At 47.8% G+C, this 13,848-nt stretch overlaps 1 protein-coding gene across 2 annotated transcripts in view; it reads left to right on the forward strand.

The window, feature by feature from the left end:
* LOC141156653 (cytochrome P450 3A24-like) overlaps nt 1–5,787 on the forward strand; it is a 53,714-nt gene extending 47,927 nt beyond the window's left edge. For both annotated transcript variants that reach the window (XM_073642863.1, XM_073642873.1), the window contains one exon: nt 5,199–5,787. In XM_073642863.1, coding sequence (XP_073498964.1) covers nt 5,199–5,294 — 96 coding nt within the window. In that variant the 3' untranslated portion in view covers nt 5,295–5,787. The remainder of the gene's footprint in view (nt 1–5,198) is intronic.
* The last annotated feature ends 8,061 nt before the right edge of the window (nt 5,788–13,848 follow it).

Raw genomic sequence — 13,848 nt, forward strand, 5'->3', positions numbered from 1 at the left:
AATATGGAAAGGAGTCTGCTGCTCACTGAGCAGCTGCTCACTGGGTTAGATGTGGGGGAGGGTGGTAGTAGGGAGCTGCTGGACAGTGAGGCAGCTAGCTGGGTGACAGTTAGAAGGGGGGTAGAGGGAAGAGTGCCAGGGAAGCTAGTCCTGATCTGGCACACCCCAATAAGTTGACAAAGTTGGCAGATGAGGGGGGTGTCGGTACAGGGGTAACACTGCTGCAGCAAGGCATGTCCTCTGAAAGCCGGAGGAGTGTCAACTCCAGTAAGGGGGGAAATAGAAGAGCAGGGCAGGCCAGGCAGGTGCTGATAGTGGCGGACTCAATTATTAGGGGAACAGATAGGGCAATCTGTCACAAAGACAGGGATCGTCGAACAGTGTGCTGCCTACCTGGCGCTCGAGTACGGCACATCGCTGATCGGGTTGACAGATTACTGGAAGGGGCTGATGAGGACCCAGCAGTCATGGTGCACAATGGCACAAATGACAAAGTTAGAGGTAGGTGGAAGACCCTTAAAGATGATTTCAGGGAATTAGGCTGCAAGCTTAAAGCAAGGACCTCCAAGGTGGTATTCTCTGAAATACTGCCTGTACCACGTGCCACGCCAGAGAGGCAACGGGAGATTAGGTAGATAAATAAGTGGCTCAGGAATTGGTGTAGGAAGGAGGTGTTTGGGTTCCTAGAGAACTGGGCCTACTTCTCAGTTGGCTACAGGTTCTACGCTAGGGACGGGCTGCACCTCAATGGGGAGGGTGCAGCTGTGCTGGGGGAGAAAATGGCTAGAAGGTTGGAGGAGTGTTTAAACTTGGGATTGGGGGGAGGGTATTCATTTTATAGGTGGGGAAGATAGTGCCGATAGTGACCTGGGCACAAATAAAGAAATTGGGGGTGGGGTTAGAACAGTCAATATAGTAAGAAGAGAGATACATAAAATGCATGTACATTAATGCCAGAAGCCTCACCAACAAAATGAAGGAATTAGAATTAATTTTGTTGGAAGATAATTACAACATGGTGGGGATATCTGAAACATTGCAGGATGAGAGCCATGACTGGGCAGTTAATTTACAGGGCTATAGTCTGTTCAGAAATGACCGTACAAACAAGCAAGGGGGGGGGGTTTGTTTATATGTAAAATCATCCTTAAAACCCATCTTGCGTGAGAATATATGTGAATCTAATGAAAATGTGGAGTCCCTGTGGGTGGAAATAAGGGGAGGAGGAAAAAATAATAAATTACTGATAGGGGTTTGTTATAAGTCTCCAAAAATAATGGAAGCAGCGGAGAATATCCTCATAAAGCAAATAGATGAAGCAGCGACTCTAGGAGAAGTCATTATTATGGGGGACTTTAACTACCCTGAAATACATTGGGGAGCAGAAACCTGTAGTTCAAGCAAAGGTAATAGGTTTTTGACAACTATGAGAGACAATTACCTTTCACAACTGGTTCAGGACCCAACAAGAATGGGGGCACTGCTAGACCTAATATTAACCAACAAGTATATCAAATATACGAGTTGGGGGTCACTTGGGTAATAGTGATCACAAAATAATAAGTTTTCATGTATCCTTTAATAAGATGTGTAGTAGAGGGGTTACAAGGACACTAAACTTCAGGAAGGCAAATTTCCAACGGTTTAGAGATGATCTTAGTGCAATAAACTGGGACGATATCCTGAGACATAAAACTACACAAAGCAAATGGGAGACATTTATTAGCATCCTGAATAGGACCAGTGCACAATATATACCCTATGGGAATAAACATGCTAGAAATAGGAGGAAACCATTATGGCTAAATAGAGCTGTAAGGGGCGCAATAAGTGACAAAAAGAAAGCATTTAGAGAACTAAAGCAAGTAGGTATTAAATAAATACAGAAAATTAAATAAATTCTGTAAAAACCAAATCAAGGCAGCAAAGATTGAGACAGAGAGACTCATTGCCAGAGAAAGTAAAAATAATCCTAAAATATTCTTTAACTACATAAATAGTAAAAAACTAAAAAATGATAGTGTTGGGCCCCTTAAAAATAGTCTGGGTGAAATGGTGGATGAGGATGAGGAAAAAGCCAATATGCTAAATGATTTTTTTTCAACAGTATTTACACAAGAAAATCGCATGACAGAAAACATGATTAGTGATAACAAAAATTCTCCATTAAATGTCACTTGCTTAACCTAGCGGAAGTACGGCGGCGTCTAAAAATCACTAAAGTTGACAAATCCCCGGGTACGGATGGTATATACCCGCGAGTACTGTAGGAATTAAGTAACGTCATAGATAGACCATTATTTTTAATCTTTAAAGATTCCATAATAACAGGGTCTGTACCACAGGACTGGCGTATAGCAAATGTGGTGCCAATATTCAAAAAGGGGACAAAAACTGAACTTGGAAATTATAGGCCAGTAAGCTTAATCTCTACTGTGGGTAAAATCCTGGAGGGTTTCTTAAGAGATGCTATACTAGAGTATCTGAAGAAGAATAACCTCATGACCCAATATCAACATGGGTTTACGAGCGACCGTTCCTGTCAAACTAATTTGATCAGTTTTTATGAGGAGGCAAGTTCCGGACTGAACCAAGGAAATGCAGTGGATGTTGTGTATATGGACTTTTCAAAAGCTTTTGATACGGTTCCACACAAAAGGTTAATACATAAAATGAGAACAATGGGAATAGGGGAAAATATATGTATGTGTGTTAAGAGCTGGCTCAATGATAGGAAACAAAGGGTGGTTATTAATGTTATTAATGGAACACACTCAGACTGGGTCTCAGTTAACAGTGGGGTACCACAGGGGTCAGTATTAGGCCAGCTTCTTTTTAACATATTTATTAATGACCTTGTAGGGGGCATACAGAGTAGGATTTCAATATTTGCAGATGACACTAAACTCTGCAGGGTAATCAATACAGAGGAGGACAATTTTATATTACAGGAGGATCTATGTAAACTATAAGCTTGGGCTGATAAATGGCAAATGAGCTTTAATGGGGATAAATGTAAGGTAATGCACTTGGGCAGAGGAAATAAAATGTATAATTATATGCTTAATTGTAAAACACTGGGCTAAACTGTCACTGAAAAAGACCTGGGTGTATTGATGGACGACAAGCTCACGTTTGGTGGCCAGTGTCAGGCAGCTGCTGCAAAGGCAAATAAAATAATGGGATGCATTAAAAGAGGCATAGATGGTCATGAGGAGAGCATAATTTTACCTCTATACAAGTCACTAGTGCGACCACACTTAGAATACTGTGTACAGTTCTGGTCTCCGGTGTATAAGAAAGACATAGCTGAACTAGAGCGGGTGCAAAGAGCGACCAAGGTTATTAGAGGACTTGGGGGGTCTGCAATACCAAGACAGGTTATTACACTTGGGGTTATTTAGTTTGGAAAAACGAAGGCTTAGGGGTGATCTTATTACTATGTACAAGTATATGAGGGTACAGTACAAAGACCTTTCTACTGATCTTTTTACTCTGAGGCCTGAGACGGGGACAAGGGGGCATCTTCTACGTCTGGAGGAAAGAAGGTTTAATCATAATCACAGACGGGGATTCTTTACTGTAAGAGCAGTGAGACTATGGAACTCTCTGCTGCATGATGTTGTAATGAGTGATTCACTACTAAAATTTAAGAAGGGCATGGATGTCTTTCTTGAAAAGTATAATATTACAGGTTATATATACTAGATTCCTTGATAGGGCGTTGATCCAGGGAACTAGTCTGATTGCCGTATGTGGAGTCGGGAAGGAATTTTTTTCCCAATGTGGAGCTTAGTGTTTGCCACATGGGTTTTTTTTTGCCTTCCTCTGGATCAACATGTTAGGCTATGGGTTGAACTAGATGGACTTAGTCTTTCTTCAACCTTAAAAACTATGTTACTATGTATGTTACTCAGTGGCAACAAGCAGAGATCTTGTAGATGGAGAGGAATAAGAACACAAAGCTTATAAGAAAGTTGTATAACTTCATTATTGAACCATCAACATTTAACACTTTAAAGGGAACCTGTCGTGTCCTAGTTACTATGTAAACTGCCACCATTGCGTTGTTAGTTATGCAATGTGCATCACTAACACACTTTTTCCATTAAAATTGGTGCAACTATAATGAGTTTATAACATTTTATATACTTATAATCATATGTGCTCGTTCAGTCATAGGGGTGTGATCCTCACATTCCATCATGGATGGCGCCTCCCACGTATTTGAATTTTGCTCCCGGCGAGCGCTGAAGTTATGGTACGCTTGTGCAGTATGACACAGCTGGCAGTAAAGTTTTGCATCGCTGGGAGCCGCACATGCGCTCTGATGCACGGCTCCCCGCGCGTTCGCAGTGAGGCTGTGTAGTTACCAGCTTCACTGCGCATGCGCTATGACGAGCTTCACTGTGTGCGGACGGAGCCGCTTGTCATAGCGTATGCGCAGTGAAGCTGGTAACTGCACAGCCTCACTGCGCACTCCAGGGGAGCCATGCGTCAGAGTGCATTCGCGGCTCCCAGAGATGCAAAGCTTTACTGCCAGCAGTTTCATACTGCATAAGCATCCCATAACTTCAGCGCTCGCCGGGAGCAAAATTCAAATACATGGGCGGCGCCAGCCCTTACTGATGTGGCGCCACCCATGACTGAATGTGAGGATCACACCCCTATGACTGAACGAGCAGGTATGATTATAAGTATATAAAATGTTATAAACTCATTATAGTTGCTCCAATTTTAATGAAAAAAAGAAGCGTGTTAGTGATGCACATCGCATCACTGACAATGCAATGGGGGCAGTTTACATAGTAGCTAGGACATGACAGGTTCCCTTTAAATGGACTAGATCACAGGACTCCATCCATTGGCCAGGTGAGTATACAGAAGCGTTCTGATGAGAGCCCTGCAAACAGCCTCGTACCTCCTGGCATCCGCAGCTCTTCATCGAATAAATGGCCTGCCACAATGTCATTGTTGCAGCACGATGCACATGTGACTTCACGACAGGCCGACTAATATAAACAGGAGTTGTGGATGCCGTCAGGTGAGAGATCATTCGCAGAGCTCCCTTGTGACGACCACAGATTACTGGTCCAAGGGCCTGGTCAGAATCTATGAAACAATTTACACCATCTCTAAGAATTAATAATTAGAGGATGTTTTATACAAGTCTTAATCTGGTAAATCTAATATTACAGATTCCTCTGGAAATTGACACCCGAGGATACCTGAAGACAACAAAACCTGTTCTACTCAACCTTGTGCCTCGAGAGGCCCCGAATACTGAGATCTAGACCTTTAAGACCACTGTGGATGGGACCAAGATATCTGCTGTAAATGAAGTATAAATGAGTTGAGGATGTCAATTTTGCAAATACCAAAGAAAACTGGTTTATAGAGATGCCTGCAACAGTCTATGACAAATCTACTTTCTTCTACAACCTTGTCTTCTTTGTTGACACATATCAGACCCAGTCTGCAGCGTCTGGCCCGTGCCGTGGCTATGTATGTATGGCACGAAAGAGAATGTGTTTCATTACCGGTGTCCAAAAATAGTGCCCCTACATCCAGAAAAACTAGAACGTAATGTTGAGCATTATAAAATAATAACTGATGCAAAGGTCATGTACATTCAATTTTACCCACATTTTGAAGATATAAATCTGTTCTATACACTTTAAATATTTTTAATGGAAACTAGGCTAGAGGCAGGAAACACATTATCTTCTGCCATATAATGCAATATAAAAAACCTTAAAGAAACTAATAAAGATTAAGTCAAGATGCTGAATGTGTAAAAATGTTTGTTTCTTTGTCAGATGACTGAAATCCTCCAATCTAAACTTACTGTGACACCTCAAACACTGCTAAATGTGGAAGGCGATGAACTGGAAGTTTCAAGAGATATTTTTATATACCACCCTCTCATAGGAAGCTGCAGTATTTACCATATTGACCCAGTGTGAAATCCGGAGGGGTCTTCTATCCATCCATCCATTCATCTCATGGCGATGGCCTTGCAAGCCAAAAACAATTTTTCTTCAAGAGATATTGATATATGTGTGCCAATAAGTAAGACTAACACAGAATGTCAGAATATGAGCCCCACGGTGTGTCAAGTGGCATTTAAACCATTCAAGATGTGGAGGGGCTAATGTAGTCTATTTCTAGAAGATCATGGCTGGTCCTCTGTGTAGGAAGAAAAAATAAATAAAGTAATGATGGGAGGGTCAAAGCTTTATATGGCAGGTCAGCTCTATATTTATGCCAGAAACAAAAGTGAAAAAATTGAAGAATAGTAGAGGATGCATGCACACAATAGCCAGACATGACCAAACCTGGAGACCCATCCCTGTTGCCCCCATGGGGACAAGTTGGCACCAAAACACATGAGCAGTTTTCTGTAGTCTTGTATCAGGAGATATTTATGGTATTTAAGCTCATGTGATCAATGTGGCCAATTTCAATAAGAAAAAGGAAACAACAAGATGTACTTTGTTTCTCACTAAAATAACTTACAATGGTTTCACTTCGGTCTCAAAGAAAATTCAAAGCTGACTGGTCACAAATTCCATATCAGAATTTCCTTAGTCCATCAGCTGCAGACCTACCTCTCAACACATCAAGTAATATATATTTTGTTCATACCATTCTTCACGACTATTGCAGGTTACCTGTTCTTTCCCAGGCTGGGAGCCATAGTAGGCTAGATCATAGCTTACTTAAAGAGCCCTAACAGCTGATCATGCAGCCAAAAAAACAGACTGACCAAAAGGTGTAATGGAGCATTCATAACCTTTTACAGGGTATTTTCCAGAGGTTACAGTTAGTATCACTAACGTTAGGTATATAATCAATATATGGAAAATACCCAAACACTAGTAGGATAGAGAAATATATCAATTTTATTATTCAAAAATAAATGAAATATAACAAAAGACATAACATAATGGGTGATGGGAGAAGTACGGCTAAAAATTAATATAGGATGAGATGGAAAACATCCCATATAAGTGAGTACAATGATCCCAAATAGAGCATACAGGCAACTAGTAACTGTAAGATCCCTGGCGGCATGCCGGCATGGCTTCCCATCCCCCACCATGCAAGGCTGCCGACTTACTCACCAGTCCAGGCTGCGCAGTGTGTTCCTATGCTAGCTGAGTGCATGTGACTTGACTGCATACTTAGGGTGGCAATGCCAGCACTTCTTGATTCTTAAAGGAACAGTGCGCGCATTCCTAATATGTCCCCGGCCTATTGCTGTGAGGCACTGGGTACTTAAGCACCTCCACCCGTTGGGCGATGCCTGAGCAACAATCTCTTTCAGTGTGTTCTGTGCAACTGCTGAGTCTCCTCTCCGATCCGGACAGAGCCCTGTATTACCTGACCGTGCCTGCAGTGTGCCACTCCTGTATTCCAGTCTGTACTGGGCCCTACCCAGCCTGTCTATCTGCCTGTCTGTATACCAGCTGTGCCCACCATTACCTACCTGCATACCCGATGGACCTACCGCACCTGTCAGTGCTTATCTGTATACCCACCGGACCTGCCAGTACCTGCATACTTCGTTGTGGGTCAGCAGCTGTGTGACCGAGGTCTGCCTTAGTGTAGCACCTGCTCCACCTCCCTCATCCCTCCTCGGATCACAGAGTCATCAAGCCATCATACATCTGAGGTCGGATTTGGTGAGGCACCTTGTCACAAACCGATCGGACCCACGTGCCCCTAATCCTTCCTCACAACTTCCGTGAGTTACGGGTTTAGGATAATGTGAAGCGAGCTTATAAATTTTATATATTTATTTACTCAAAAGAGCGATGCTAGGTACAATATATACAAGCGGTTACAAGATACATATATACAGTAGTCAGACAGATACAGTAAGGAAGCAGTAATACGATACAGTAAAATTAAAAGGAATAAAAATGAATATACCACACTTTCATCTAAGGTCTCTGGACACGGCAGGAAGGGTGCTGTCATGGGTCCAGGGCGGTTCCTTGTGTCTTTCTGCACATCTGTAGCGACAGGTGACCCTCAACAGAAGACCTCTCCTCTCTCACAGAGGGACACATTTATACGTAACTTGGGCAGGGCAGAAAATAGGCGATTTACATGTAATCTCCTCTTCCCTTCTGTAACGGGTCTGGGAGGTGGAACCTCTGAGCAACTATACAAAGGGGCAGTCCTTGTAAGGAAGCGGGTGGCTCCCAGGGAAGGCGGGCAGGTAGTCACGGCAAGTGTCAGGGACAGTCTCTGGGTAGAAGGGCAGGAGGTCACGGCAAGTGACGGGGACAGTCTCTTGACAGGCGGATGGTCACGGCAAGTGACAGCAGGGTAAGAGTCTCTAGACAGGCAGGTGGTCACGGCAAGTGACAGCAGGATAAGAGTCTCTAGACAGGCAGGTGGTCACGGCAAGTGACAGCAGGGAAAGAGTCTCTAGATAGGCTAGCAGGCAGGTAGCAGGTGAGCGCTCCCAGGTGAGTGGGCAAGAGTCTCTGGACAGGCAGGTGGTCACGGCAAGTGACGGCAGAGCCTCCAGGTAGGCTAGCAGGCAGGTAGCAGGTGAGCGCTCCCAGGTGAGCGGGCAAGAGTCTCTGGACAGGCAGGTGGTCACGGCAAGTGACGGTAGAGCCTCCAGGTAGGCTAGCAGGCAGTTAGCAGGTGAGCGCTCCCAGGTGAGCGGGCGGGCAGATCCATAAACAGACTGACAGGTGTTGGAAGGCAGCCTGTCGGACCGCAGGAATGCAAGCAGATAGACAGGAATCAGGTAGGTATCAAGCAGAGATCTGGCAGGTAACTGGCAGGTATCTGGTCGGGACCTGAGGGCTGAAGCAGAGTTGAAAGGCTTTGCAACAACATTGCTCAGGCACCTCCATTTTGGAGGAGGTGCCTTATATATGGGAAGTCCTCCGGCAATTGGCCGGGGACTCCTTAGGACGACGCGCGCGGCCCCTTTAAGAGAGGGGGAGCGCGCACGCACGCGCCCTAAGCACAGTGCCCGGGAAGGAGCGCGCGCCGGCAGCAGCAAGGGAAGGAGCGCAGGAGGACGCCACGCGCTGAACAGGAAGGTGAGAGGGACGGCGTCTCTGCCTAGCAGGAGGCAGAGACTCCGATGCTACAGTACCCCCCCTTTAGGCCCCCCCTTTTTTAGGCCAGAGAGAAATTTCTCAAGGAGAAGGGGAGCGTTGATGTTCTCCCTGGGTTCCCAAGTTCTTTCCTCAGGACCAAACCCCTTCCAGTCCACCAGAAAAAAGGTTCTCCCTCTTACCCTCTTTGTGGCCAGGAGACACTTCAAAGACATCCTCAGCAGAAACCGGAGTAGGAGGAGTACCTGGATTGTCGGAAAAAGTGTTAAGGACAACGGGTTTGAGAAGGGGTACGTGGAAGGAGTTGGGAATGCGTAGGGTGGCCGGGAGTTTTAATTTGTAGGCCACTGGGTTAATTTGCCTGAGAACTTCGAAGGGTCCGATGAACCGAGGGCCCAACTTGTAGGAGGGTACTTTGAGCCGCATAAATTTGGAAGAGAGCCAAACCTTGTCTTCCGGACGGAATTGAGGTGGATCCAGACGTCTCTTATCAGCAAATCTCTTCATCCGCTCGGAGGACAGAAGAAGAGCGGACCTGGTATTCTCCCAAATAGTAGAAACTCGCTGACAAGAGACTCTGCGGCAGGGTTGTCCACAGAAGCGGAGACAGGAACTGGAATCCGAGGGTACTGGCCATAGACAATAAAGAACGGGGATTGGGAAGAGGATTCGCTCTCATGATTATTATAAGAGAACTCGGCCCATGGTAGGAGATCCACCCAATCCGAATGGTGGGCATTAACGAAGTGGCGGAGGTAGCTGGTCAGGATCTGATTGATTCGCTCCACTTGACTATTGGACTGTGGGTGGTAAGCGGAGGAGAAATCCAGGGTGACGTCTAGCAGCTTACATGTGGCTCTCCAGAAGCGTGAGGTGAACTGAACCCCACGATCCAACACGATGTGGAGGGGTAGGCCATGGAGACGGAAGATATGGCAGATAAAGTCTTTAGCCAGCTCGGGTGCAGATGGGAGACCAGGCAGGGGAATGAAGTGGGCCATTTTAGAAAAGCAGTCAACGACCACCCAAATGACTGTACAACCGGCAGAAACAGGAAGATCGGTGATAAAGTCCATAGCAATCAATGTGCTGCCATGGAGCAGCAGGTACTGGCAGGGGCAAGAGATGGCCAGCTGGTAGATGTCTGGGAACTTTGTTATGAGCACAGGATGAACAGGCCGCGACGAAGTCTACAACGTCCTTACGCAGGGTAGGCCACCAGTAATGCCGGGAAATGAGCTGGAAGGTCTTCTTTTGGCCAGCATGGCCAGCTAGTTTAGAAGAATGTCCCCAGCGAAGAACCCTCTCCCGATCTGATACTGCTACAAATGTCTTACCGGGTGGAAGACGAGTCAGATCCAAGGGGGCCACATTCATCACCTTGGAGGAGTCAATGATGTGCGTAGGCTCCTCCTCTAGATCGGAGAACAGGAAGGACCGGGACAAGGCATCAGCTTTGACGTTCTTGTCCGCCGGGCGGAAATGAAGAATGAATTCGAAGCGGGCAAAAAACAACGACCACCGGGCCTGGCGAGGATTGAGTCTCTAGGCATTTTGCAGATATGCCAGGTTTTTGTGATCCGTGTAGATGATTACCGGGTAGAGAGCCCCTTCTAGCAGATAGCGCCACTCCTCCAGTGCCAATTTGACGGCTAGCAATTCACGGTCTCCTATGGAGTAGTTGCGCTCAGACGAGGAGAAGATTTTCGGATAAATCCCCTAGCCAGATTCTCCTCAATGTATTCAGACATGGCCCGGGTTTCGGCCGCAGACAACGGGTAGATACGCCCACGGGGAGGAGTGGCGCCAGGTACCAGGTCGATCGGGCAGTCATATGGCCTATGGGGTGGCAACGTCTCTGCTTCCTTTTTACCGAAGACGTCCGCATAGGGCCAGTATGGAGCCGGGAGACCGGGAAGATTAGCTGGAGTAGGCGGAGGGCGAGCTGGGCGAACCGGAACCAGGCAGGTCCTATGGCAGTCTGGACCCCACCGGAGTGCTTCGCCGGATCGCCAGTTCAATACGGGTTCATGTGTCTGGAGCCAAGGTAGACCTAGCAACAGGGAGTGAGAGAGTCCAGATAGCACATGGAAGGAGATCTTCTCAGAGTGCAGCATTCCCATCTGCAGAGTTAAGGGTTCAGTGACGAGCAGGATGGGTACTGTAAGGAGTTTACCATCCACGGAGGCAACTGACAAAGGTTCAGTGAGAGGCTTGGTGGGAATACGGTATCTCTCAACTAAGGACTGGGAGATGAGGTTCCCAGCCGCTCCAGAGTCCAGGTGAGCGTTTTCAAAGTGCCGAACCTCTCCCCAGGAGAGAGAGACAGACAAAGTCAGGGAGGGAGAGGACTTACTTTTGTCTAGGACGACCTCTCCGAGCGATCCTAGACACCGGCGTTTCCCGGCCTCTCCGGGCAGGAACGGATCAGGTGCTCCTTGCTGCCACAATAGAAACAGCTCCCCTCGGCCCGGCGTGACTCCTGGCGGTATTTGACCAACTTGGTCTGGTCGACCTGCATGGGCTCGGGTGAGTGCGCCCGGGGAGTGACTGAAGAAGAGACAGGTCTCTGGAAGTTATGAGCAAGGCGGGGAAACTTTCTCTCACGGGTGGTTTCCTTGGTACGTTCCTGGAACCGGATGTCAATCCGGGTAGCAAGTGACACTAGGTCGTCCAGGGTGGTAGAGATGTCCCGACCGGCAAGTTCATCTTTAATTCGACTGGAAAGACCCTCCCAGAAGACGGACAGCAGGGCCTCGTTATCCCAGGCAAGTTCAGAAGCGAGGGTACGGAACCGTATGGTATATTGGCCCACGGTGAGACTCCCTTGGCGGAGACGTAGCAGAGAGGGGGCTGACGAGGTCTTTCGTCCCGGTTCATCGAAGACTTTCCGGAAAGCAGTGAGGAAAGCTGACAAGTTGGATACTAGGGATCCCCTCTCTCCCACAGGGGATTTAGCCAAGCCAGTGCCTCTCCAGTGAGATGGGACATTATAAAAGCCACTTTGGCCCAGTCGGTGGTAAAGTGATGTGCCAAGAGTTCAAAGTGCAGGGTGCACTGGTTTATGTAGCCCCGAGCTTGAGCGAGGTTGCCTCCGAAACGAGGAGGTGCAGAAAGCCGGGGTCCAGAGCAGGATGCCATGGTATGGATGGGCAGTAGCGCTGCCGGGGTGCGAGTCGTGCAACTAGCGGAGGTTGTAGGTGGAGCAGTCAGTGTGTCCAGGCGGGAGTGGACATTCCGCAGGTGGTTCAGGATGGACTCCTGCTGGGATCTCTGACGGGAGACTTCCTGGTATAGGTCAGAGATCGAGGGAGCTTGGGTGCCACCGGGTTCCATGGCCCGAGCAAACTGTAACGGGTCTGGGAGGTGGAACCTCTGAGCAACTATACAAAGGGGCAGTCCTTGTAAGGAAGCGGGTGGCTCCCAGGGAAGGCGGGCAGGTAGTCACGGCAAGTGACAGGGACAGTCTCTGGGTAGAAGGGCAGGAGGTCACGGTAAGTGACGGGGACAGTCTCTTGACAGGCGGATGGTCACGGCAAGTGACAGCAGGGTAAGAGTCTCTAGACAGGCAGGTGGTCACGGCAAGTGACAGCAGGTTAAGAGTCTCTAGACAGGCAGGTGGTCACGGCAAGTGACAGCAGGGAAAGAGTCTCTAGATAGGCTAGCAGGCAGGTAGCAGGTGAGCGCTCCCAGGTGAGCGGGCAAGAGTCTCTGGACAGGCAGGTGGTCACGGCAAGTGACAGCAGAGCCTCCAGGTAGGCTAGCAGGCAGGTAGCAGGTGAGCGCTCCCAGGTGAGCGGACAAGAGTCTCTGGACAGGCAGGTGGTCACGGCAAGTGACGGTAGAGCCTCCAGGTAGGCTAGCAGGCAGGTAGCAGGTGAGCGCTCCCAGGTGAGCGGGCGGGCAGATCCATAGACAGACTGACAGGTGTTGGAAGGCAGACTGTCGGACCGCAGGAATGCAAGCAGATAGACAGGAATCAGGTAGGTATGAAGCAGAGATCTGGCAGGTAACTGGCAGGTATCTGGTAACGGGACCTGAGGGCTGAAGCAGAGTTGAAAGGCTTTGCAACAACATTGCTCGGGCACTTCCATTTTGGAGGAGGTGCCTTATATATGGGAAGTCCACCGGCAATTGGCCGGGGACTCCTTAGGACGACGCGCGCGGCCCCTTTAAGAGAGGGGGAGCACGCGCGCGCCCTAAGCACAGTGCCCGGGAAGGAGCGCGCGCCGGCAGCAGCGAGGGAAGGAGCGCAGGAGGACGCCGCGCGCTGAACAGGAAGGTGAGAGGGACGGCATCTCTGCCTAGCAGAAGGCAGAGACGCCGATGCTACACCTTCTATTAGACATTTCATAATCCATTTCCCAGCAATATTCTCATTGTAAGGTGCGCATGGTAATTGATCTAACACAGGAGCTTCCCCTGACTTCAGAGGTAATTCAATTAGCTATTCCTCATTGCCATGATTCAATTAGCTCCCCCATACTCTTGTCAGGAATAGGCGTTTGCACTACAAAGGGATATATCCTAGCTGACCTGTATTCAATTCTCTCCTGGCTTGTCACCCTGTGAACGCCATCCTGGGCAATAGCATCCTTTTGGTAATTGCCTTTTGGAGCCGACATAGTAATGTAATGGTAATTAAGTCATATCCTGACTGTGGGGAATACACCATTTCCCCTGGGGTCCTTTGAAGTCAGATAGACTAGCATTCCTGCTGAGACCTTCATACCTGGGAATATGAATTTCCAGTCCC

Source organism: Phyllobates terribilis, unplaced genomic scaffold (genome assembly GCF_046119375.1).
Source record: "Phyllobates terribilis strain yellow unplaced genomic scaffold, ASM4611937v1 Scaffold_1__5_contigs__length_1240528914, whole genome shotgun sequence".
NCBI lineage: Eukaryota > Metazoa > Chordata > Amphibia > Anura > Dendrobatidae > Phyllobates > Phyllobates terribilis.